The sequence below is a fragment of the Terrapene carolina genome, unplaced genomic scaffold (assembly GCF_002925995.2).
Source record: "Terrapene carolina triunguis isolate 2854851 unplaced genomic scaffold, T_m_triunguis-2.0 Scaffold837, whole genome shotgun sequence".
In the NCBI taxonomy this organism is placed as follows: domain Eukaryota; kingdom Metazoa; phylum Chordata; order Testudines; family Emydidae; genus Terrapene; species Terrapene triunguis.
The window spans coordinates 5,497,048-5,523,422 of record NW_020665188.1 but is presented as its reverse complement, the minus strand read 5'-3'; the positions used below and the strand labels follow the sequence as shown (position 1 = coordinate 5,523,422).

At 47.3% G+C, this 26,375-nt stretch overlaps 1 protein-coding gene across 5 annotated transcripts in view; it reads left to right on the top strand.

The window, feature by feature from the left end:
• Window positions 1-883: 883 nt before the first annotated feature.
• FARP2 (FERM, ARH/RhoGEF and pleckstrin domain protein 2) overlaps window positions 884-26,375 on the top strand; it is a 242,518-nt gene continuing 217,026 nt past the window's right edge. For 3 of the 5 annotated variants that reach the window (XM_024214384.3, XM_024214388.3, XM_024214387.3), the window contains exons 1-2: window positions 885-1,002; window positions 11,954-12,181. In XM_024214384.3, the coding sequence (XP_024070152.2) occupies window positions 11,978-12,181 (204 nt within the window). In that variant the 5' untranslated portion in view covers window positions 885-1,002; window positions 11,954-11,977. Of the gene's footprint in view, window positions 1,003-11,927; window positions 12,182-26,375 lie in introns of all 5 variants that reach the window. The other 2 variants (XM_024214386.2, XM_024214385.3) reach the window with 2 other exon arrangements.

Sequence of the window (26,375 nt, the reverse complement as noted above, 5' to 3'; positions counted from 1 at the left end):
CTTAAATCTTACTCTGTGTGCAAGGAAGGGTCTGTGCATGTGGATCAGATTGTAGGTTTGTGGTTAAGGCATATTTGTAATTTGACAAAGACACAAACATGTCAATGGGTGTTGCATAAACGTGTCTATTTAAAGCGGACTGTGAAATCTTAAGAGCTTCAGTGGTATAACTAACACTGCACTTAAGAAAGTGGGATTGAACAGATAGAGCAGGCTTATAGAAGCCAAACATACAACTTGGATTCACACGCTTAACTTTTGTTTTAACTTTAACAAATTCTGTGTTTATTTCTACAGGGAGAGGGAACCAGGGCAACCAGAAGAAAGGCAGATTGTGGTAGGTAGCTAAGAGTGGCTACATCTTCTAAAGGGGCACTGAGGTTTAAACATCACTGCTTTGCCTGCTGTTACTGGGTTGTAGGGCTCAGCTCCATGGCACTGCAGCAAGGCCGTGGCCACACAGTCTCTTTTCTGTAGCCTGCGTGGGGCCAGCACCACACAAACTAGGAGTGAAATGGGCAGGCTAGTGGGTGGTACCTAGCCTGGCATTAATCTCATTGCTCGCTCAGCTGTCCCAATAACTGTTCCCACACAGCTGGGCTCTAACTATTCCCCCAGCACAGAAGGAGGGTGGCAGCCACTCTAGCCAGGGCCTGGACTAAAACCTGCACCTCCTACTGCCCCCGGCCTGTGCTCTGGCCAAGGGTTCTCGCCAGCAGCCCCTGGCTGTCCGCTGTGCTCGGCCCGCCTACGTAGGCTTGTAAAGGGCCAATTGGCAAGTTCCGGCCTCCCAACTTGTGGGAAGCGCGGGTGTGGCTCCGCCCCGTCCCACTAGATCTCGGGGTCGGTGCTGGCCAATTAGGGCTGGGTCCGCTGGGACTGCGGCTGGGCTTGTGATGGCCGCCTGAGGAGTGAGTGCGCGAGAGCAAGGGCCGGGATCCAGGGCGGGCACGCGAGCCGGCGCGGACTGTTGGAAACGGCGGCGTGTGAGGCAGGCGCGCGGTAGGTTGCGGGGGGGCTGTGCAGACAGTGGGGGTTGGGGTCCGGGAGCGCTGGGACGCGGCGGGGTGGGGAAGCCACCGCTCGCCCGGGGCGACTGAGCTCGGAGACCTGGTGGGGCTCTGGCCCTGAGTAGGGGCCACGCGGGTCTGTGCCCAACAGCCGGGCTGCTCCTCCCTCTCTTCGGCCCTTCCGGGGGTGGGGTGAGCTGGTTTCTCTTGCTCCCGCAGCCGAGGGGGGATGTGGGGCTCATAGGGCCATGGGGGCCGAGAGCGAGCCTCTGTCCCGCCCCCCCCCCCCCCCGGTGTGTGTGTTCGGGGCGAGCTCTGTCCCGGAGCCCGAGGGGTGGTTCCTACGGGTCGAGTAGCGCTTGGGGACTCTGCCCGCCGTGACAGCTCCTGCGCTCCCGGGGGGCCGCACGGGAACCGGCCCTGCAGCTGCTTTCCTTGCCCACGGTGCCCCTTTCTTTTCCCCCATGGGACAGGTAGAGCCAGCAAGGGTGTGCCGGAACAGATGGTGCCCACTGCCTTCTGTGCGTGGAGAAAGGTGCTCCTCTTATCTATCCTGTAGTTACGGCCCACAAGCTGGGTGGGGGTGGGGAGAGCCAGAGACATGTTCATAAACAAGCTCTCCGTACCCGTGACAGTGGCAGCATCTCAGTTTTTCCTTGTCTGGCTGCTGAAAGTTAGGTATGCCATGATCTTCCCTGATCATGGGTGGGCAGCTAACACTAGCTGGTGCCAGCTCCTTTGGGATATGTCCTGTGAAAATGTTCACTTGCTCTCTGACTAGTTTTTGAAACTTTAAAACACACACAGACACACACACACACCGCCAAAAAACAACAACCCCACACACAACAAAAAAGTTGAGTGCACTTCATTGTTATAGAAGCTTCTTTTATTACACTCTAAATTAGGGATGTCAAATATTAAATGGTTAACCGGTAAGGATTAGTTTTACTGTTAACCCGCCCTAACCATTAACCCCCCGGCTGGCCACCCCCTCTCCCTTTAATCTGTTAACTAGTTAAACAATATAATTTTAATCGTTTAAATGGTTAGTTAACATTTTAAAGGATATTTACATCCCTACTCTAAACACTTCTAACTGGCTTTTAGGGTTAAGCTCTCAGCCAGTTAAAAGTAGTGGCAGCCCTTGTGTACAAAACGTCAGTCCTTTTTTTAATATAAATCATTACATTGTCACCTCTATATGCTCATTACTGTAATTCTGGTTCAGTATCTTGTTTCTTAAGTTTAATATACATGGTCTGTTTAGAAAAAAAGTTTGCAGTGTGTTCTGTAATCCTTGTGCATGAGGGGCATTATATATATGTAATTGCTTTGCCTACTGCTGAACTTCTGGAGGCTCCTATGGAGAGAAGGGTCACAGTTGTTTACAGTGTGCAATTATGACATTCTGCACTGTAAGAGAGAAAATAAAGAAATATTGATAGTCTGTTTGAAAGAGCAAGATGTATATGTGCTAGAGAATCAAGTTGTCATTTATAGTAGCTTATTTTCTTGCAAAACAATATTTTAAAATAAATTGCAATATGGAACATTCTTCAAAAAGTTCCGGCCCATGTGTATCAAAATCATAGTGATGTTTTCATACTGACTTTGTGGGAAAAGTTCTGTGTGTTCCAAATGAACCAGCTGGGAGATGCAAAGCACTTTGTAACATGTTTTTCAGGAATTATGCTTGAAAATTCACCACAGGTTCCTTTAACCCACTGCAAAAAGGGTGGGTTTTTTTGTTTTTGTTTTTTTGCTTGTACATTTAAACTATTTTGCAGTTGTGATGTTTTTATAATAGCTTTAAATTTCTTAGCTAGAAAAAATGTTATGGTTTAATAATTTAGTGGCTCAAAATTGGAAATTACATTCTGAATTAGATATAAAAATTAAAGGCAGATTGCAAGTTTTTTCTTATTTTAAAAACTGCTTCAGATTTTAAATGCTTACTTTTTTTTTTTTAAACCAACAATTTTTTTTAATTCAAGAAATTAAAAAAAAAAAAAAAATCAGAAGTACTTCTCACTATGTATAGCTGGAAATCTGTTTCCAGGTAAAATTTTAAATTTTGTTTTCCAAGTATTGTACTTATACTGTGCTTATCACTATGGTATCTGAATGCTTTACAGCATTATCTAAACATCTAATTGAAAATGGTATTTCAGAGTTTACTGCTACTGCTGACCATCTTACTGCAAAATGTGTTTCTACATATCAGATTTATAACTTATTATGAGTTTAACACTTAACTGATAGTTTTAAAGTTAAATATTGGTGTCTTTCCTAATAACTGATCACTTATTCGATTGTTGTACTGGAATCCCCACTTTAAATGTTGGTAGCATTAGAGAGGACAGATTAGGGAAGGGGAGAAAAAAGGTAAAATAGAAGGGAATATAGGCAACTTCATGGCAACCACAGGGAAAGGTTTAATCGATTACATGCAGTTTAAGGCTAGAAGGGAGCATTAGATGATCTAGTATGACCTCCTGTATATCACAGGCCATTCAATTGTACCTGGTTACTCCTGTGTTGAGTCCAAATTTCACTCCTCAGAAGACTGAATTGTTGTGTGCCATAGGCAGAAAACAGGAGAGACTGAGATGCTGTCAGTGCCGGGGGCCCCTGCAGTGTCAGGAAATTGATTAGATGGGATGTGACCCGGTGATCCTAGCTGGTGATCCATGCTGGGGAGGAAGGTGACAAACTTCTCAAGGTCCCTGCCAATCTGACGGGAGGGAAAACTCCTTCATAACCTTAAATCTGTAAATCAGTTGAACCCTGAGCATGTGAGAGAGAGACACCAGTTAAGCATTTAAGAGAATATTCTTTATACCACCTCAGAACACTGTCCACCCTCTCCGGTGTCCCATGTTCAGCAGTGGTCAATGCCTGATGCCTCAGTGGAAGGTGAAAAAAATAAATAAATCCCAGAATATATCTGGCCAATTGTGCATCAGAGAAAAAATTCCTTCTTGACCCCTGGAGGCAACTGACTGAAACCCAGAAGTATGAAATTTGGTTATAATCATTGTCTTAAAGTGGAGCTGCAAGTGTTACGCGCATGCTGAGAGTGATGCAGAGCTACCTGTTCTCTCTGTGGCTCATGAAAGGCGGGAATGAACAGGGGGATTCTTAGACTCCAAGGCCAGAAGGTACCACCAGAACCCTCCAGCCTGACCTCTTGCACCGACAGGCAATAGAATTTTTCCCAGAAGCTGGATTAAAGCACATCTTCTTGAAAGATATTTAATCTTGTTTTAAAGGCTCCAAGCAATGGTGAGTCCAGTACCTCCCTTTGTGAGGTACGTGTTCCAAAATTTAATCTCACTCACTGCTAGGAAACTGTCTTATATCAAGGTTGAGTGTGTATAACTTCATCTTCCAGCCATTGGCTCTTGTTATGCCTTTGTCTAGGAGATTGAAAAGCCCCTCACTATCAGATATCTTTTCCACGTGTGATTACCTATACACAGCGATAAAGTCACATCTCAACTCTGTCTCCAATAAGCTGAATAGATTGAGCTCCTTAAGCATCATATTATAAGGTTTGTTTTTCAGCCCTATGATCATTTTTTGGCCCTTCTTTGAACTCTCTCCAGTATTTCCACGTGCTTCTTGTAGTGTGGGCACAGAATTGGACGCAGGATTCTAGTAGCTATCTTACAAATGCTTTGTACATAGGCAAGCTCACTTCCCTAGTTCTACTTGATATTCCCCTTGATATATATCTGGTTATTGCGTTAGTCCTTTTGCCATAGCAATGCACTGAGAACTCATGTTGAAGTTGTTATCCCTGATTCCTAAGTCCTTTTCTGACTCACTGCTTTTCAAGACACTCCTATTCTGCAGGCATAGCCCATGTTCTTTGTTCTGGTGTGTATTACGTTGCAGTTGGCTGTATTAAAATGAATTTTGTTGGCAGAAATAATGCAGTTGGGGGGAGTGGGGCTTGCAGGAATAAAGCCCTAAAACAGGACTCATTCCCATGAGCCAGCCACATGTGCTCTTATTCCTCACCATTCTTCTCAGTGTCTTCATTGGGAGTGGCCCTGAGATGTTACCACCTCCAGTGTTATCGATTAGCAGATGATATTGCTGTACATATTTCTCATCAGAGGCAATGGGTTGTCATTACCTGATACAAGTAAGCATATGGTTTATCCTAGTAAACTTTGAGTGGAATGGGTAAGGGAGGGAGAGGGGGACTCTTTGAGGTAGCAACTTCAGGGTAGCAACTTCACCCCCTATCGAGGCACCTGCCCTCTGATCCTTAAAATGGCTTGCAATCTTTAGGTCCTATTGAAATTGTTATGAGGGCCAAAGTTAAGTGTGAATTACCTGATAATAACTAGTCAGGGATGCTGCCTGAATAGGGGCCAAGACAAGTTGTGGTTCATTTCCAGACTGGGGGGTACTTTTTGGGGAAACTCAGATTATGTCATACTGGCACTTTGCATGCCTCACGGGCAGCTATGTTAGATTGTGACTCCAATTCAGGGTCTTAGTTCTAATATATAAAGTCCTTTATGGACTAAAGCCTTGGTGTCTTGCTGACCATATCTCCATCAGTGACTCCAAAGACTTCTGTGCTTAGAAGGGGCCCTATAACTGACTGAGAGCTTACCTAGGGATGAGTTCTTTAAAGCCTGGGCTGGGCATTTGGAAGGTCATAGAATCATAGAATATCAGGGTTGGAAGGGACCTCAGGAGGTCATCTAGTCCAACCCCCTGCTGAAAGCAGGACCAATTCCCAACTAAATCATCCCAGCCAGGGCTTTGTCAGGTCTGACTTTAAAAACCTCTAAGGAAGGAGATTTCACCACCTCCCTAGGTAACCCATTCCAGTGCTTCACCACCCTCCTAGTGAAAAAGCTTTTCCTAATATCCAACCTAAACCTCCCCCACTGCAACTTGAGACCATTATTCCTTGTTCTGTCATCTGGTACCACTGAGAACAGTCTTGATCCATCCTTTTTGGAACTCCTTTCAGGTAATTGAAAGCAGCTATCAAATCCCCCGCCCCTTCTTCTCTTCTGTAGACTAAATAATCCCAGTTCCCTCAGCCTCTCCTCATCAGTCATGTGCTCCAGCCCCCTAATCATTTTTGTTGCCCTCCGCAGGACTCTTCCCAATTTTTCCACAGCTGCCTTGTAGTGTGGGGCCCAAAACTGGACACAGTACTCCAGATGAGGCCTCACCAATGCTGAATAGAGGGGAATGATCACGTCCCTCGATCTGTTGGCAATGCTCCTACTTATATAGCCCAAAATGCCATTAGCCTTCTTGGCAACAGTCAAGAGGCTGTTGACTCATATCCAGCTTCTTGTCCACTGTAACCCCTAGGTCCTTTTCTGCAGAACTGCTGCTTAGCCACTCGGTCCCTAGTGTGTAGCAGTGCATGGGATTCTTCCGTCCTAAGTGCAGGAGTCCGCACTTGTCCTTGTTGAACCTCATCAGATTACTTTTGGCCCAATCCTCTAATTTGTGTAGGTCCCTCTGTATCCTATCCCTACCCTCCAGTATATCTATCCTCCCAGTTCAGTGTCATCTGCAAACTTGGTGAGGGTGCAATCCACGCCATCCTCCAGATCATTAATGAAGATATTGAACAAAACTGACCCTTGGAGCATTCCGCTTGATACCGGCTGCCAACTAGATATGGAGCCAGCTTTCTATCCACTTTATAGTCCATTCATCCAGCCCGTATTTCTTTAACTTACCGGCAAGAATACTGTGGGTCTGGGCTGGCTGCCCAGCTGGTGCAATCCTGCGGCGGCCCCGGGGCGGAGGCATCGGCAGCTCAGCCCCGTTCGTTCCCCTGTGGGACCCAAGCGGGATGGGGGGGCTGGGGCCTGCTGCCCCCACTCCGGGGCCGCCCGCGGGATTGCACCAGCTGGGCAGTCAGCCCAGACGCGACTGGCCAGGGACTGGGCGCAGCGTGCGCGCTGCTCGGTCCCCGCAGCAGGCCCGGGCTTGGGGGGTTCGGGCCCGGGCACCAGAGCCGCAGCCGCCGAGCGCCATGGCCGCTTCCTCCGGCCGCAGCAGTAGGAGCTGCTGCAGCGGCTGCTCCCGAGTCCTGCCGCCCAGGTGGGGAGAACAGCTGCTGCCTGGCCCTGCAGGCCGCCGCCTGCCCCGCGGGCCGCCCCCCTACTCTCCCTCCAGGTACCGCCCAACTGAGTCCTGCCTGCGCTTGGGGCCAGGCCGGACTCTCACTCACCCCGGCCCCGCGCTCCCCCTGCGTCTCCGGGGCCTCCCTCCAGCGCTTGTGGAGGGAGGAGGAATGGCGAGCTTGGGGAAGAGGTGGGGATTTGGGGAGGGAGCCAATGGGGGGCGGAGTTGGGGTGGCGGGGGGCGCGAGCCCTTCTGGGTTCCGGAGCCTTTGCTTGTTTGTCCAGTGTCCCGACCTAACATTGGTCGGGACGTGGGATAAACAAGCAAATATCGGGACAGTCCCGATAAAATCGGGACGTCTGGTTACCCTACCTCCCCCATTCAGTAAGGGGCCCACACTTTCCTTGACCACCACCTTGTTGCTAACGTACTTGTAGAAGCCCTTCTTGTTACTCCTAACATCCCTTGCTAGCTGCAACTCCAAGTGTGATTTGGCCTTCCTGATTTCTCTCCTGCATGCCTGAGCAATATTTTTATACTACTCCCTAGTCATTTGTCCAATCTTCCACTTCTTGTAAGCTTCTTTTTTGTGTTTAAGATCAGCAAGGATTTCACTGTTAAGCCAAGCTGGTCGCCTGCCATATTTACTATTCTTTCTACACATCAGGATGGTTTGTTCCTGCAACCTCAATAAGGATTCTTTAAAATACATCCTGCTCTCCTGGACTCCTTTCCCCCTCATGTTGTTCTCCCAGGGGATCCTGCCCATCAGTTCCCCAAGGGAGTCAAAGTCTGCTTTTCTGAAGTCCAGGGTCTGTATTCTGTGCTTGACTGTGGAAATGTATCACCATGCATTAGGAGGAACCTGAGACTGATGTGTTGCAGAGCACCTGAAATGAGGAGTCATGGGTAATGACAAATGTATTACATTTGTATTTTGTGCCTAGATCCTATCATTAGATATTGAAAAATGTACCAGATACATGTTAGCTAGAGAGCTTTACATCCAAATCCAGAGATAGATACGATAAATTTGGGGGTAGGAGAAGAGAGACTACTTCCCCATCAGTGTTCAGAAGCAGCACCTATGTGAGAAGTCCAGTTCCCCTGCTACCAGCTGCTAGGAAGTGGATTTTTATCACAGTGCTGATCCCACATCCTGCCTGGGGCTAGTATTGTGCGTGTGTGCATGCGTGCCTTTAGCTCGTAGCCATATTGTAAATTTGAATTTCTAACTGCTGGCAGAAATTAAGTTTTCTGTCTCATTAGTTGTTTCAGACCCTTCTGGGTTCTGCTAGATTAGAGGTTGTTGGAGGAGTCTCCACTGTTAAACCCCTTCTCCAGAGCCTCTTTGCTGCAAGATGAGAGATCTCCACTACTCTACTGCTTCCTCAGTCTCCCTTGTTTGGGTCTTTTTCCTCTGAGAATAATTTAAGTGCTTGCTACTGCTGCTAATAACTTTCTCTTCAGGGTAGGGACCATGTCTAATGCTACATTTGTATAGTGTCTAATGTAGTAGGGTTGCTGTAATATTTTGCTTTTTGTAATAATTGCTTTCCCAAGTAGTAGCATGAAACTGACTAGATTCTTGACAGTTTCACAGTTGCCTGCAAGGTTCTGAATAGAAGTAGCGAAAACATCAGAGCATTAATTTAATTCAAATTTAAAGGGACACAGTCTCAGTTTTAAAGCAGGGGTCTCAAACACGTGGCCTGCGGGGCTCTTGCGTGTGGCCTGCCAAGCTCCCCGTGCCCCCCCCCCCGCCTATCCGCGGGATTGCCCCCTGTGTCGTTGCGAGCCCCGCGCTGCTCTCTGAAGCAGCTGGCAGCACGCCCCTTTGGGCCGGGGCGGGGAGGGGGAAGGAGGCAGAGGGCTCCTGCATTGCCTCCTTCCAGGCATCGCCCCCCGCAGCTCCCATTGGCTGGGAACAGGGAACCGCGGCCAATGGGAGCTTTGTGGGAGGTACCTAGAGGAGCGGCAAGAGCAGCACATGCACCGAACCCTGAGCCCCTCCCTCTCCCCCAGGGCTGCAGGGACATGGTTCCATCTGCTTCCTGGAACAGAGTAGCGTGGGGTCGGGGGCCAGGGCAGGCTCCAGCCCCGGTGCGCGCTGCTGCCACCCCGGAGCCGCTCTAGGTAAGTGGCGCCGGGTTGGAGCTCGCACTCTGAACCCCTCCTGCACCCCAACTCCCTGCCCTGAACCCCCTGCCACATCCCGCACCCCCTGCACTCCCTGCCCGAGCCACCTGCTGCACCCTGACCCCCTGCCGCACCCCTCACCCTCTTGCACCCCACACACAAACTCCCTGCCCTGAGCCCCTGCTGCACCCTGCACACCACCTGCACCTCAACCCCCTGCCCTGAGCCCCTGCCGCACCCTGCACCCTTTCTGCACTCCTTGGGGGCAGTGTTAGGGGTGGGGACTTTGGGGAAGGAGTTGGAATGGGGCAGGGAAGAGGTGGGGCAAGGGCGGGGCCTAATGGTAGGGGTGGAGTGGGGCGGGGCCAGAGGCAGCAAGGGGGTGTGTGTGTCAGTGATGCGGCCCTCGGGTCAATGCACTAGTCCTCATGTGGCCCTCGTGGTCATTTGAGTTTGAGACCCCTGGTTTAAAGGGACATGTCATTTTGAAATCCAGTCACTTTAAAAAAGTTAATAGTTTCAGATGTTGCACTTCCCCCTGAGTCCCCCTGTCAATTTTTGGGGTTTTTAGAACCACACTTTATTATTTTAAAGATTTTTCGTTTTCCTCTTGCTGTGTGGAAATAACCATACAAGCAGGGGAAATAGTATATAGTGTGAAAATAAATACAAAATCGTGTGTGTGTGTGTGTATATATATATATATATATATACACACACATACATACACCTCTACCTCGATATAATGCTGTCCTTGGAAGCCAAAAAATCTTACCGTGTTATAGGTAAAACCGCGTTATATCGAACTTACTTTGATCCACCGGAGTGCACAGCCCCGCCCTCCCGGAGCACTGCTTTACCGCGTTATATCTGAATTCGTGTTATATCGGGGTAGAGGTATATATACACACACACCCAAAGTAAACTGTGGGGAAACATATTTTTTCTCTAATCTTAGTGATAGTAATTTTAGGTAACTAGTAGGCAAATAATTTCTGGTTTTTTTTTTTGCCACTGTCCCTCTAATTCTTGTTGCTTGTCACACCTTTGAGCAGGAGAGGTACAGGAGCTGCCTGCCTACAGGCTCAGTAAGACAACAGTTGACCAATTTGCATTGAAGGCTGTCTTTGCATAAGGTCTGACCACTTGTTGTTTTTTTTTTTAAATGAAAACTTTTTTTTTTTTGGTATGAATGTATGTCCCTTAACTCTATAGTGCAAGCTTCCCACTTGCCCAGAGTATGTGGACAAGTAGATTTTTTTTCAAAATCTGTCTATAGTGAAGAGTGCATTAGAAATAAATGGATATGATTTTTTTTAAAGAAAAAGCATGTTTATTACAAAACAAACAAATTGAATGTCGGGCTTAATTTTTAATGTATGTTCTCTTATGTGGTAGCTGAATGGAGAGAGCTAAAAGTACGGTTTCTGTGTAGTTGAGGTTGTGCAGTTTCTATGTGAAATTGAGAAAATCAGCGCTGCAAGAGACAGCTAAAAAGTGTAGCATTCTTCACAGTGGCTTGTAAGATGACATGTTATATGGGGAATCCTGCGGTACCCATTTATGATGCTGCTATTTAAAGGCACAGGCTGGATCCTTGGCCCCACTAAGTTTTTCTTTGTGCTGCTCTGGTGGTGTAAAGGAAACGTAAAGTTGGCACAAGTGGCCTGCTGAGGAATCCCTTTGTGTAGAGGAGTCCTGCCGTGATGTAGAGCTGGTGTAGCAGATAGCCAGATACCCCCACATTCATTGGAACCTCTAGTGCAGGGGATGTGGCTGAGGAAAAGGGAGCATGGCTAGTCCTTTGTGCTTAAACAATTCCTAGATGCTAAAACTGTCCCTTGGGCCCATTGTAGATGGTGCAATTTAGAGCAGACACAAAACTACTGTCTAAGTTACTTCTTTGTGACAGGACTGTCAATCCACAGATCTCCAAAAGTGATGCTAAGTCACCTTTTCCATGTCCCTTTCCCCAAACTGCAGTGGGCACAAAGTGGCTGGTCCTGATGATCTGGGCCAGAGTGCAAACAACAAACTTGAAGTTTTTTTTTTTTTTCTTTTATTCATGTCATAACTTGAAGTGTAGTTTTTCTTCTTCTTGCCATATTTTCAAGCAAAATGTTAGTGATGAGCACTTTGTATTGGGTGTACTAATTGAACGGCAACATTTTCAACCGTAACTGATATTTTTGCATACTTGACTTAATCTGGTTGGCATGCTGACTCCCTAATAATTTGGAACTGTTATCTGTTTCAGAATCCTACATCATGAGGCTTTCTAGCTGCCAGCACTGGTTGGAATAATTTAGACTCGGTGCTAGTCATTCCCTGTTCAAGTTTCTTCTCACTACTTGCTCCCATGTTCTCTGCCCATACTTTCCTGTTTCCTGTCCATATTTCTGATTGACTGTTTTTGGTTTGTTACTGCTTGTTTTTTGTCTGTTTTTTTTTTTTTTTTTCTTCCCTGGTAGTTGGCTTTTTCAAACTCATTTTGATCAATTTTATTTTTTAAATATTGAAATTTGATTATTTTGGTAGTTGAACAAAGAAGTACCTAGGACTCCATGTATAATTTTTTAATGTAGAATTATGCTTTGTTTGTAGAATCTTCATTTTGAAATGTCATTTAATGAAAAATATCTATTTTTTTCTTAGGCATTATTCTCTATATTCTCCTTTAGGTATTTGGACATTGTTGCTGAATAATGGGGGAGATAGAAGGAACGTACAGAATACTGCAGACTCCTGGTTCTCGTTTGGGACTCCAGAAGAATGCCGGAGTGAGTACGCTGGAGCCAGAGCAGAACCTTTCTACAGCAATGGCAATGACACCTGCCAAAATGCATGAGAGGGATCTACTGATCAAAATAAAACTGTTGGACAACACTGTGGAAGTACTTGCTGTTGAGGTAAGAAAGAGGTTCAGTCTGATTTCAGATAAGTTTAGTTTCAGGTAATGTAGAATTTACTGTATATACTGGTGTATAAACTGACAAAATTTCAAGGGAACTTCTGGAATGGACGTTCATATAAGACTCAAAACAAGGGAAGAGGGAAGCCTCTGGTCCTCCTTCAGATCATAGAGCAGGTTCCCAAACAGCTCACTCGTAAATAGACCTCATTTGCTCATCTAAGACCTACAAGTGTGGATCTTATAAGGAGCATAGATGTTAGTATCAGAATTATGTATTTAAAATAACTTCTGTTTCACTGAACAAATATCACAAAGATAACTTATGAGAGTTGGTTAATACACAGGAATATACAGTAATTAAGAATGTTAATGTATTTTGCATTGCTGGAGCTTCAGGTATCCAGATGTGACCACTTTGTTTTATACTTTCATGTCTCTCTTGGAGATCTTGCAAAATTATTTTTCATTTCCTGATTAAAGACACAGTGTTCTCTTGATTTGAAGGTGGGGAAATCTTGAAATCTGTTTTCTTAAGTCCAACTTTTTGCACCTTCTTCAAATGAATTTGTGACATCAAACCACACAGCTTGGCAATTTTGAGTGTCCTTTCCACAGTGATCTGACAGTGCTCCCTGAAAGGTTAGCGTTGGCATCTAGGTCTTTATTGCTGGGTCAGAATTATGGTTGCTGAGTAGTTTGAGGCAGCCTTTCAAAATTTAAAAATTGTGGGGTTGCTGTAGAAACAACTGACTATAATCTGTTTCTTCTCTTTACTTCTCCTTTTCTCCTCCCCTCTTCCGCCCCTCCCCCGCCCACCCAAAACGTAAACTGAAAATATTTCACAGATAATAGGGTTAGAAAACGCCTTTCTATTTCAGTTAAGATACACTCAACTTTCAGGTTATTCTGCATTAGTAAAATCCTGACGTTTAGAGCAAATGTACAAAGCTTTAAATTGCTGTGCAGACTTCAGCCGGTTTTACTAAAAAAAAGCAAGAAGAGTGACCTCACTTAGAAATGTAGAAATTGGCAGTTTTTCTTTGCGTGATTGTCTGGATATTTTTACTCTTGGTGTACGTGTGCCTCATGTGTGCAAGATCTGCTTCTTTTGGCCAACGGTGTTTGTAAGGGCATTGGTGCAGCCCAAGATGTTCTTGCCCTCCCACCCCAGGCATAGAGAGCAGAGTGGACCAAATCATCCCTCATTTTCTTCTTCCTGCCTGTGGCAGCAAGACAGAACCCTTGCAATGTCTGCCTGCTTTGTGCACCAGGGGTCAGCAACATGTCCGTGGTAATTTTTCAAAAAATTGAATGACATAAACGCCCCCCCGTCTGTCACTAAGTGTAGTAATTTTGTCAAGTGTCCATCGTGCAACATGGTGGTGCTGACCCCTGTGCTGCACCCTGAGCTAGGTGGTAGGTAAGGGTTAGGTGTGGGGTAGGTGGGTAGTTTGTCTTGTTGCTTATTGGCAGCATGCAGCAATTTTTTAAAACTTTAGTCAGGTTCTAGGTTTAAGGTTAGAATCTTTCTGCTTGCATGAGGTTTCAGAGCCACTTAATGACAGGTACTCTTGGTGCCTATGTTGTTTAGGAGAGGAACATATTCCTGAGCAATGTACCATATGTCGATCCTTCTCTAAGCAGACTGAAAAAGCTAGAGAAGCCGGCCTAAAATGTTTCTTCTGGAGTGGCTATGCAAGCCTCCTTGGACATAGAAAGGAAGGACACAGCTAGAACTCAGTCTTGTGGTCAGTCCCTTTCTATGAGCACCCTGGGTAGGTGACATTCCATCCTAAGCTCCTGGGCTGTGTTGACCAAGAGGCCTCCGTTATCTGCCTCCATTCAGGCTTCAAGAACTTCTGATGGGTAGGAAGGAGCACTGCTCCAGAGTTGTAGATCACCCTCTCCAGTGCCTACTTAGACTTATTTTCTCACCCCAGAGAAGAAAGGGGTTGGTGTCCTATTCTGGAGGTCCTCACATCTGAGCTGTGTTTAGCATCCCAGCAAACCCTGTGCTTCTGTCCGCATTTGGCACCATCTTTCAATGGTTTGTGTACTGCGCGCCCTACCTCTTTCAGGCTGCAGAATGGATCCCGAACTGCTGACCAGTATGCTGCTTGCTCTGCCCAACACGTCACAAGTGGCAGTGGAGTTATTCCTTAAACTAAAAAGTCAAGAGGAGTGCGACGTTGATCTCACCACACGTAGTAGCTATGACATGAGATTGCTTGTGGCTTTCACAGAGGTGCTGACCATAGTGGAACTCTGCTTTTGGGCTTGGGAAACAAGCACTGAGTGATGGGGTCACATCGTGATGCACATCTGGGATGACGAGCAGTGGCTGCAGAACTTTCACATGAGGAAAGCCACATTAATGGGACTGTGTGATGAGCTCGCTCCAGCCCTGCGGCACAAGGACACGAGAATGAGAGCTCCCCTGTCGTTGGAGAAGTGTGTGGCGATTGCACTGTGGAAGTTGGCTACTCCAGACTGCTACCAATCAGTTGCTAACCAGTTCAGAGTGGAAAAGTCGACCGTTGGACTCGTGTTGATGGAAGTGTGCAGGGCCATTAATCGCATCCTGCTGCAAAAGACCGTGACTCTGGACAACCTGCATGACATGGTGGATGGCTTTGCACAAATGGGCTTTCCTAACTGCTGAGGGGCGATAGATGGCACGTGCATTCCAATTCTGGCACCAGACCACCTAGCCACTGAGTATATTAATCGCAAGGGGTATTTCTCAATGGTTCTCCAGGCGCTTGTGGATCACTGTGGATGTTTCATGGACATTAACTCAGGCTGATCTGAAAGATGCGCGCGTTGTGCATCTTTCCAGAACCCTGGCCTGTTCAGGAACCTGCAAGCAGGGACTTTCTTCCTGGACCAGAAGATCACTGTAGGGGAAGTTAAAATCTCCATTGTGATCCTTGGAGACCCTGCCTACCCCTTAATACTGTGGCTTATGAAGCTGTACATGGGGCAACTTGACAGCAGCAAGGAGCGGTTCAACAACAGGCTGAGCAAGTGCAGAATAACTGTTGAGTGTGAATTTGGCCGTTTAAAAGGCTGCTGGCGATGCCTATATGGGAAACTGGACATGGCCAATGACAATATTCCTGTGCTTATAGCTGCGTGCTGTACGCTCCATTATATTTGTGAAGGGAAGAGTGAGCTTCACTCAGGGCTGGACCGCAGAGGATCAGCGCCTGGAGGTTGAGTTTGAACAGCCAGAGACCAGGCCTATTAGCGAGGCACAGCGTGGTGCCATAAGGATCAAGGATGCCTTGAGGCAGCAATTTGAAGCTGAAAGCCAGTAATATTTGTTGCTATGCTCGGGATTGCAGTGCTTGTAATGCTAGGAGATGATTGGTGCACATGATGCAAGAAGGGGCCTTAACATAATTGTATGTTGCTTTGCAGTGCTCTTTTTGCTTTCACTTAATAGAATAAAGGTTGCTTTCAAACAAACACAATTCTTTTATTAAAAGACAACAACTGGAAGAGAGAGTCAAATGAAAAAATTCATCAGCAGGGATGGTGGAAGGGAAGGTATCAAGAGGAGGAGGGGTCCTGGAATGGCTACAGATTTGTGTATGTCCAGGGATCATACCCAGCCTTCTCCTTTGGAGTACAATGCAGCGGGTGCTGTACTTCAGCAGGGCCAAACTGTAGAGGGATGGGTGTTGAGTGCAGTGGGTAGTGGGAGTTCACACTGCTGGACTGTGAGGAGGGAGGAGTGGAATGCTGCGGGTAGAGAGTGGAGCCAGGAGGTGTGTGGGGGCACATGGGAAAGAGTTTTGTGACAGAGGCTGCAGGGGAGGGCGGGCGCGGAGCTGCTCGGTTTGAAGAGCTAGTACCGCCTGGACCGTGTCCACTTGGTGCTCCATAATGTTTAAGAGCCGCTCCATGGCTTCTTTCTGGTGTGCCGTGTTCTCCTTTTGGTCCCTCTTCTTGCTGTCCCGCCACTCCTTCAATTCCTGTTTCTCAGCGGTGGAGTGCATCATAACCTCATGGAGAAAGTCCTCCTTAGTTCTTCGTAGCTGCTTTCTGATTCTGCGCAGCCGTTCTGCTGCCGATAAGGGAGGCTGGCCTCCCAAGGTCATCTCTGTGAAGTTTAAATGCAACATTTTACAGAAGCAGTATTGTTTGCAACACAGACAACACTGATTCAGTGCTTTAAAACTCAGCCAGTACTCTCACACCTGTCACTAACTGGCTGACCCCAGACAAGCACACATGAGCCACAAGACCCCCAAAATGGTGAGTAGCCGCAAAGGCAGGATGAATCACTCTTCCTGGACCCTGCTGTACAGTGGGCATGTGGCTCTTGGGGAGAGCCAGCACAGTAGGGGGGGCTTCATAATCATTCCTGTCTCCACACTTTCCACAAGATGTGATCATTATGGAAGATATCTCGCTGCTGGGGGTGAGCAGGGAATCAAGGGAGGGTCTTCTCTAAGCCTGTGGCTTCCATTCTGGCCCCTATGCAGGTCGCCTGTGCACAGCAATGGTCTCTCTTCCCTCCCTCCCCACCCCCCGTGATGGCACAGTGGTGCGTGAAAGTTACCATTAATGGGGCAAGAAATAAAGCAGCTCTGCCAAGGAACCTGCTGCAGTGGATTGCCCAGTATATCCACGAGAGTTTCCTGGAGACTTCTGAGGGAGATTCCTGTGAAGTGAGTGAGTCTGTAGGCATGCAATGGGAGACCAGCCTGATTTCTGCAACCCTCCTGCCCCCAACAGATTGCTTCAGCAATTCCCAAAATCAGATCCACTTACCAGGGGACTCCTGTTCGTCCAAGATTTCCTCCTCCTGGCTTGCTCCGCTCTCGACTGGCATGTGAGCCAACGAAGTATTCACAGGGGCCTTTGCAGTGGAGGTGGGGTCGCCACCGAGTATCGCATCCAGCTCTTTGTAGAACCGGCAGCTCATGGGCGCAGCACTGGAGCAGCCGTTTGCCTCCTTCCCCTTGTGGTAGGCGTTCCACAGCTCCTTCACTTTTACCCAACACTGCAGTGTGTCCTGGACCCTTTCTATCATGCATCGTGAAATCTGTCCATAGATATCATAATTCCTATGGCTGGAGCGCAGCTGGGACTGCACAGCTTCCTCTCCCCAAATGCTGATGAGGTCCAGCAGCTCTGCATTGCTCCAAGCGGGGGATTGCCTGGTGTGTGGAGCAGGCATGGCCACCCGGAAAGATGCGCTGAGACCACTGCACGCATCACTGAGCAAACAGGAAAGGGACTTTAAAATTTGCGAAGGAATGTATGGGGTGGGGATGATGGTTGGTCACCTGAGGACAGGGCAGTAAAGTACAAACCGATGACCAGAGAGGTGAGAACAGGCATTGTGGGACACCTCCCAGAGTCCAATTGCAGCGCTGTAGTTGCCACGGTGTCTACACTGGCATATAGCGCTGTAGCCCTGGTGCAGAAAGCTCTACACCTTTTGTCAGGGTGGTTTTTTTTTATTTAAAGGGCACTACAACTGCGCAGTTTCTGCATACTAAATGGCTTGGCAGTGTGTACACCTCGGGAGTTACAATGCAGAAAGTTGCTTTACTGCGCAGAAACTTGCCAGTGTAGACTGGGCCTAACTCATTATCCTCCTCAAAACTCTTCTCTGCTGTGATACCTACCAAAAACTTGACAATTTTTAGGCTGCTAGTGTGTTGAGACTATCATGCTTATTAATATTTTCTCACTATCTGTCTGTATCCATCTGTTATCTCTTGTCTTACACTTAGATTGTAAGCTCCTTGGGGTGGGCACTGTCTTTTTGTTCAGTGTTTGTACAGCACCTAGTACAATGGAATCCTGGTCTGTGAGTGGGGCTCCTAGGCAGTACGGTAATAAAAATAATAAATAAAAGTAGAGTAGACTGTGTGAATAGTGTCCCAGCATAGCAGACATCCCATTGGACTGCTGTAGTAGTTGAATACAAAGCCCCTCTTTCCTTCTTCTCTTTAAAAGTTAACTTGTCAGATGTCTGGAGAGGAGTAACAGCCACATACTGCTGATTGTGAAGAAGTATTTGAAATTCTCCAGCTTCTCGGGGTGGTGTAGGGCTATGAATAAGGAATGACATTAGTACCAGCCAGCTAGAGAAGACAGGGGTCAGGGAATAACGACAAGCCGAGTGGCTGCTTTTGTAAAGCAGTCCTGAGAGCAGGGGAAGATCAGGCCTCTGAGCAGCTGTTCCAGGATCAGATGCTAATAGCATGTGACTCTTGCCCACTCGCTCTGTGTGCATGTGAGAAGTTTTCATAGAACTAAACAGGTGGAAATTACTAACAGTTCGTGTTTTTCACAAATGCAAAATAACACAAAATAAAGTGAAAAACGGCCATTAAAATGATGCCTGTGACTCCTGTACCTTGGGACTGGGCCTGGCTCTGAGCATTGTGATTTGGTGTGCAAGCTTGCAGTGCTGTTCAGGTTGCCCTGTCATGATGATGCGTGGAGGGATGGCTGAGCCAGATGTGAGTGAGTGGCTGGCACTGCAACCCTGCAGGCCAAGTTGCAATGCCTTGCGGACAGGAGCTGCTGCTGCAGGGTGAGTGCGGGGTGGGCTTGCTAAGCAGGGCCTCCCATCCTCTGGGAGCAGGACCTGATCCCTGGAGAGGGATGGATACAACAAAATCCCTGTCCCCCCCCCCCCCCAATAAAATAAAATAAGAATTTCATTGGGCTCTAGAAATTACTGAGTCTGGGACTGGAATGTTGAATTTGTAGCTACCTGCTTCAGATAAAAAGGCTTTTGCATGACTTACGGCTTGTTAATTCAAGTAGCATGAAAAGTTTTTGAATCATCTAGGGCCATGAGCTCTGTTATGGAGGACTGAATAGGAACATTGCACATAAAGGAAGAAAACTCATAATGAGTGGACATGCCCATGAGCTTGTCTTTAAACTCCCTAACAGTGGAGGGTGTGTGTGTGTGTGTGTGTGTGTGTATTGAGGGAGATGTGTGGGGAAGATAGTCTACTCTGATGTATTCTTTCTAAGTGGGTGTTGGATTTCAATTACTGATAGACATGCAAACTTGCATATGCAAAAAGAGAGGTCTTAAGTGAACTAGTTATTTGTACTTCTGTCTGGACTTCACTTCTTACAGCCTTTAAGGAGAGAAGGGGGAATAGAAGATTTGTGAGGCCAATACAGCTGAGAACAAGGGTTGCTGATTTTCAGTCAGTCACTGGAAATTACATACACAGGAGCTTGTGAGCCTTTTGGAGCTTAAAACAGAAAGCAGGCCACAATTTCTAGGAATGGCTCATTCTGAGTTCTTAAGCATATCTTTATTATAGAGCGGAGCCTAGCTGTTCTGGCACTCTGCACAAGGCAGAGTTAAGGTTGTCTGTGTTTGACTTGGTGACTTAGGCCTGGTCTACACTACGATTTTAGGTCGAATTTAGCAGCATTACCTCCATTTAAGCCTGGACCTGTCCACATGACAAAGCCCCCCCCCCCCCCTTTTTTTTTTTGACTTAAAGGGCTCTTTAAATCGATTTCTTTACTCCACCTCCAACGAGGGGATTAGCGCTGAAATCGGCCTTGCCGGGTCGAATTTGGGGTACTGTGGACCCAATTCAAAGGTATTGGCCTCCGGGAGCTATCCCAGAGTGCTCCATTGTGACCGCTCTGGGACAGCGCTCTCAACTTAGATGCACTGGCCAAGTAGACAGGAAAAGGCCCGCGAACTTTTGAATCTCATTTCCTGTTTGGCAAGCGTGGCAAGGTGCAGGTGAGTGCAGATCTCATCAGCAGAGGTGACCATGATGGAGTCCCAGGATCGCAAAAGAGCTCCAGCATGGACCGAATGGGAGGTACGGGATCTGCTCGCCATATGGGGAGACGAATCTGTGCTAGCTGAACTCTGTTCCAGTAAACGAAATGCCAAAACATTAGAAAAGGTCTCAAAGGGCATGAAGGACAGAGGCCATAACAGGGACGCACAGCAGTGCCGCATGAAAATTAAGGAGCTAAGGTAAGCCTACCAAAAAACCAGAGAGGCAAACGGCCGCTCCGGATCAGAGCCTCGAACATGCCGCTTCTATGATGAGCTGCATGCCATGCTAGGGGGTGCAGCCACCAGTACCCCAACCCTGTGCTTTGACTCCGTCAATGGAGAATCACGCAACACGGAAGCGGTTTTTGGGGACGAGGAAGATAGCTCACAGAAAGGAAGCGGAGAAACTGCTTTTCCCAACAGCCAAGATATGTTTTTCACCCTGGACCTGGAGCCAGTAACCCCTGAACCCACCCAAGGCGTGCTCCCGGACCCTGAAGGTGGAGAAGGGACCTCTGGTGAGTGTACCTTTGTAAATATTACACATGGTTTAAAAGCTAAGCGTTGTTAATGATTAATTTGCCCTGGCATTCGTGGCCAGTACAGCTACTGGAAAAGTCTGTTAACATGTATGGGGATGGAGTGGAAATCCTCCAGGGACATCTCCATAAAGCTCTCCTGGATGTACTCCCAAAGCCTTTGCAAAAGGTTTCTGGGGAGGGTGGCCTTATTCCGTCCGCCATGGTAGGACACTTTACCACACCAGGCCAGTAGCACGTAGACTGGAATCAGTGCATAACAAAGCATGCCAGCATATCGTCCCGGTGTTTGCTGGCATTCAAACAACATCCGTTCCTTATCTCTCTGTGTTATCCTCAGGAGACTGATATCATTCATGGTCATCTGGTTGAAATAGGGTGCTTTTATTAAGGGGACATCCAGAGGTGCCTGTTCCTGCTCGGCTGTTTGGCTGTGGCTGAACAGAAATGTTCCCCACTGTTAGCCATGCGGTGGGGGGAGGGGTGAAGCAGTCATCCCAGAGAATTGGGTGGGTGTGTGTGGGGGGGTTATTTGGGTTTGTGCTGCACGTTAACCCCGCAAACCGCAGCCCCTCCTTTTAAATGGCCAACCCAATGGCCGCTTGGTATGGGAAATGAGGGCGCTGCTGTTTGAAACCATTCCCACATGTTATGAAGGTTAAAGGAGCCAAAAGACTGTGGCTTACCATGGCTGCCTGCAAGCCGAATTCTGTTGCCTGGCACTGCGTTAGTGATCTCTCACACCAAACCGGCAGGCCCTCAATATAAGAGGCAAAATGCGACCTTGTAACAAAAGCACATGTGCTGTGTAATGTGAACAGCAAGGTTTAACGTGAAAGAGTGTGCCCATTGTTCTCTAAAATGTCTTTTTAACTACCACTCTCCCTTTTCCCCCACCAGCTGCAAATGTTTCTCCTTCGCAGAGGCTAGCGAAGATTAGAAGGCGAAAAAAACGCACTCTGGATGAAATGTTCTCTGAGCTCCTGCTGTCCTCCCACACTGACCGAGCACAGCAGAATGCGTGGAGGCAGACAATGTCAGAGTGCAGGAAAGCACAATATGAACGCGAGGAGAGGTGGCGGGCTGAAGATGATAGGTGGCGTCAGCTTGCTGACAGAAGGCAAGAGTCGATGCTCAGGCTGCTGGAAGATCAAACTCATATGCTCCAGCGTATGGTTGAGCTGCAGGAAAGGCAGTAGGAGCACAGACCACTGCTACAGCCCCTGTGTAACCAACAGCCCTCCTCCCCAAGTTCCGTAGCCTCCTCACCCAGATGCCCAAGAACGCGGTGTGGGCCTCCAGCCACTCCACCCCAGAGGATTGCCCAAGCAACAGAAGGCTGGCCTTCAATAAGTTTTAAAGTGCAAGGTGGCCTTGTCCTTCCCTCCTCCCCCACCCCTCCCGGGCTACCTTGGCAGTTATCCCCCTATTTGTGTGATGAATTAATAAAGAATGCATGAATATGAAGTAACAGTGACTTTATTGCCTCTGCAAGTGGTGATTGAACGGGGGGAGGGGAGGGTGGCTAGCTTATAGGGAAGTAGAGTGAACCAAGGGAGGGGGGCCTTCATCAAGGAGAAACAAACAGAACTTTCACACCGTAGCCTGGCCAGTCATGAAACTGGTTTTCAAAGCTTCTCTGATGCACACTGCGCCCTCCTGTACTCTTCTAACCGCCCTGGTGTCTGGCTGCGTGTAATCAGCAGCCAGGCGATTTGCCTCAACCTCCCACCCCACCATAAATGTCTCCCCCTTACTCTCACAGATATTGTGGCGCTCACAGCAAGCAGTAATAACAATGGGAATATTGGTTTCGCTGAGGTCTATCCGAGTCAGTAAACTGCGCCAGCACACTTTTAAATGTCCAAATGCACATTCTACCACCATTCGGCACTTGCTCAGCCTATAGTTGAACAGCTCCTGACTATTGTCCAGGCTGCCTGTGTATGGCTTCATGAGCCATGGCATTGAGGGGTAGGGTGGGTCCCCAAGGATAACTATAGGCATTTCAACATCCCCAACGGTTATTTTCTGGTCTGGGAAGAAAGTCCCTTCCTGTAGCTTTTGAAACAGACCAGAGTTCCTGAAGACGCAAGCGTCATGTACCTTTCCCGGCCATCCCACGTTGATGTTGGTGAAACGTCCCTTGTGATCCACCAGTGCTTGCAGCAGCATTGAAAAGTACCCCTTTCGGTTTATGTACTAGCTGGCTTGGTGCTCCGGTGCCAAGATAGGGATATGGGTTCCGTCTATCGCCCCACCACAGTTAGGGAATCCCATTGGAGCAAAGCCATCCACTATGACCTGCACATTTCCCAGAGTCGCTACCTTTGATATCAGCAGCTCTTTGATTGCGTTGGCTATTTGGATCACAGCAGCCCCCACAATAGATTTGTCCACTCCAAATTGATTCCCGACTGACCGGTAGCTGTCTGGCGTTGCAAGCTTCCACAGGGCTATTGCCACTCGCTTCTCAACTGTGAGGGCTGCTCTCATCCTGGTATTCTGGCGCTTCAGGGCAGGGGAAAGCAAGTCACAAAGTTCCATGAAAGTGCGCTTACGCATGCGAAAGTTTCGCAGCCATTGGGAATCATCACAGACCTGCAACACTATGCAGTCCCACCAGTCTGTGCTTGTTTCCCGGGCCCAGAATCGGCGTTCTACGGCATGAACCTGCCCCATTAACACCATGATGTGCACATTACCGGGGCCCGTACTTTGTGAGAAGTCTGTCCATGTCTATGTCCTCATCACTCTCGTCACCGCACTGCCGTCGCCTCCTTGCCTGGTTTTGCTTTGGCAGGTTCTGGTTCTGCATATACTCCAGGATAATGCGCGTGGTGCTTATAATGCTCATAATTGCCGCTGTGATCTGAACGGGCTCCAAGATCCCAGTGCTATGGCGTCTGGGCTGAAAAAAGGTGCGAAAGGATTGTCTGCCGTTGCTCTGATGGAGGGAGGGGCGACTGATGACGTGGCTTACAGGGAATTAAAATCAACAAAGGGGGTGGCTTTGCATCAAGGAGAAACACAAACAACTGTCACACAGAATGGCCTCCTCAAGGATTGAACTCAAAACCCTGGGTTTAGCAGGCCGTTGATTTCACGGAGGGAGGAAGCAAATGAATACAAAACAAATCGGGTCTATTTCTTGTTTTGATCCACTCCATCTATCTTTTACATCTTTAGGCTGGCAGCAGACGGTGCAGTTCGACTGCTAGCCATCGTCATCTCCTGGGTGCTCGGCAGAAGATGGGAATGACCTGGCTGAGTCACTCCCATGTCTGCCCAGGTGCCCCTGACCGACCGAGGTTGGCTAAAAGAGCACCCAGAAATACAACGACGATGGCTACCAGTCGTAATGCACCGTCTGCTGCCAAAAGGCAATGAGCTGCTGCTGTGTAGCAATGCAGTCCCATATCTGCCAGCACCCAGGAGACGTACAGTGAGGTGAGCGGGCTCCATGCTTGCTGTGGTATGGCGTCTGCACAGGTAACCCAGGAAAAAAGGTGTGAAACGATTGTGTGCCGTTGCTTTCGCTGAGGGAGGGAGAGAGGAGGGGCCTGACGACATGTACCCAGAATCACCCGCGACACTGTTTTTGCCCCATCAGGCATTGGGATCTCAACCCAGAATTCCAATGGGCGGCAGAGACTGCGGGAACTGTGGAATAGCTACCCACAGTGCAACGCTCCGGAAGTCGACGCTAGCCTCGGTACTGTGGACGCAGTCCGCCGACAATGCACTTAGAGCATTTTGTGTGGGGACACACACAATCGACTGTATAAAAACGATTTCTAAAAAACTGACTTCTATAGATTTGACCTAATTTCATAGTGTAGACATACCCTTAGTAGAACTGACTTGCTAAAGGACTTGAGGGTATGTATGACTTTATTCCTTATTTCTGTACTTTTTGGTTTTGAGTTTGCAAAAGGGACAATAATGCCAAACTGAAGTGGTTCTCACAGAGTATCTTATCTGAGTTTATTTCAGTTCCTCTCAAAGGAAATGATTTAATTTACTTTAAATAAAATTTGTACACATTTAATTCCTTACAGATTATAAATACAGTCCGGTCAATGTTCAGGTGAATAAGCAGGCAAAATTGTACTATGTTCAGTAGTTTTCAGATTTTTCTGTGGATTTGGAAGGCCTTGTTGCATATCAAGTAAAAGTCCATCATTCCTGAAGAAATACTCCCTGCAATTTTATATGTAATACTTATATATTTTAGTTGAGGAAAAGAAATTCCACTGGATCCTCTTGCTTCTTCAGCTGGTAGCATCATTCGTATTGGCAAATTGTCACCAAATTGAGGATTAGTTTGGGTTTCAGAAACCATACCCTCTAGCTGTTGGGGGTGTGTGTTGCATTCAGGCACAGTTCTGCAAGATTGGAAAAGGGTGCTAGTAGTACAAGCCAGAAAAATGATGTCCTGGAATGAAGGGCAAGACGACAAAACACTTTGTACCAAACTGGTGGATATTATTCAGTTAGGACAAGGCCTTGCTTTTGAAATAAAAGCTTGGCAAATGAAACCCCAGAAATTTCTGTCATTTGTTATCTTCTGTATTTATATTTTATCACCAACTTTTTTTTCTTTGTCAGATTTGAAACAAATGTAGGTGCTTGTATCTGAAAGTTGGCTTGAGTGCTCTTCTCTCTGGATTGTGCTTGATCTCAGTCCTGAGCTTATTACTTTGTTCAGTTAACTCACTTTTTGATTGTACCTGAATTTAAATTCCCAGTTCCGTTGAAGTTAGGCTCTTTTCACTAGCCTGCCTTTAGATTCCTGAAGAGTTGCTGTAGAGACTTTAAACACGTTGGAAACCAAGACATTTGAATCTGCAGCGTAATTTGAGCTCTTCAGTATGAGTGAGGTGGATAGTGGAGAAGCCACTTGAGATCAGATAGGTAGGAGCATGTCAAATAACTTTCATTTTACCTCATCCGATTTAAGATAGTTGAATATACACAGCACAAAATATAATGGCTGCATAAAGAGACAAGGCAGTACAATATACAACAGTGTAAACATTATCTCTTGTTATGTTGAAAATTATGTTCTCTGTATTTGAGCTTCTGCACTTGTTAATTTTATGACTTTGTGTGTACTTTTCCTAAATCTAATGGTGTAGTATAGTAACTCCTCACTTAATGTCATAGAATCATAGAATATTAGGGTTGGAAGAGACCTCAGGAGGTCATCTAGTCCAATCCCCTGCTCAAAGCAGGACCAACACCAACTGAATCATCCCAGCCAAGGCTTTGTCAAGCTGGGCCTTAAAAACCTCTAAGGATGGAGATTCCACCACCTCTCTAGGTAACCTATTCCAGTGCTTCACCACCCTCCTAGGGAAGTAGTGTTTCCTAATATCCAACCTAGACCTCCCCCACTGCAACCTGAGACTATTGCTTCTTGTTCTGTCATCTACCACCACTGAGAACAGCCTATCTCCATCTTCTTTGGAACCTCCCCTTCAGGTAGTTGAAGGCTGCTATCAAATCCACCCTCATTCTTCTCTTCTGCAGACTAAATAACCCTAGTTCCCTCAGCCTCTCCGCGTAAGTCATGTGCTCCAACCCCTAATCATTTTTGTTGCCCAAGTATCAACCCTGCATTGCATCAGAGAAAATGAAGATTTTTCTGGATAGAAGTCAAGGTTTGGTTCTGGAAGCAAAACATGCTGAAGATTCAGAGAGTGCAGTATGGAGCAGGGAAGGATATAGGCAGCATGTGACCTCCAGAGGAAGAGAGGAGAACCTATGTACCTCCAATGCAGATGGCGGTGCAAAACTGTTTTCAGGGTCTCTGCACAGGCACTACCGTGGAGAAGGATTTGGAAGAG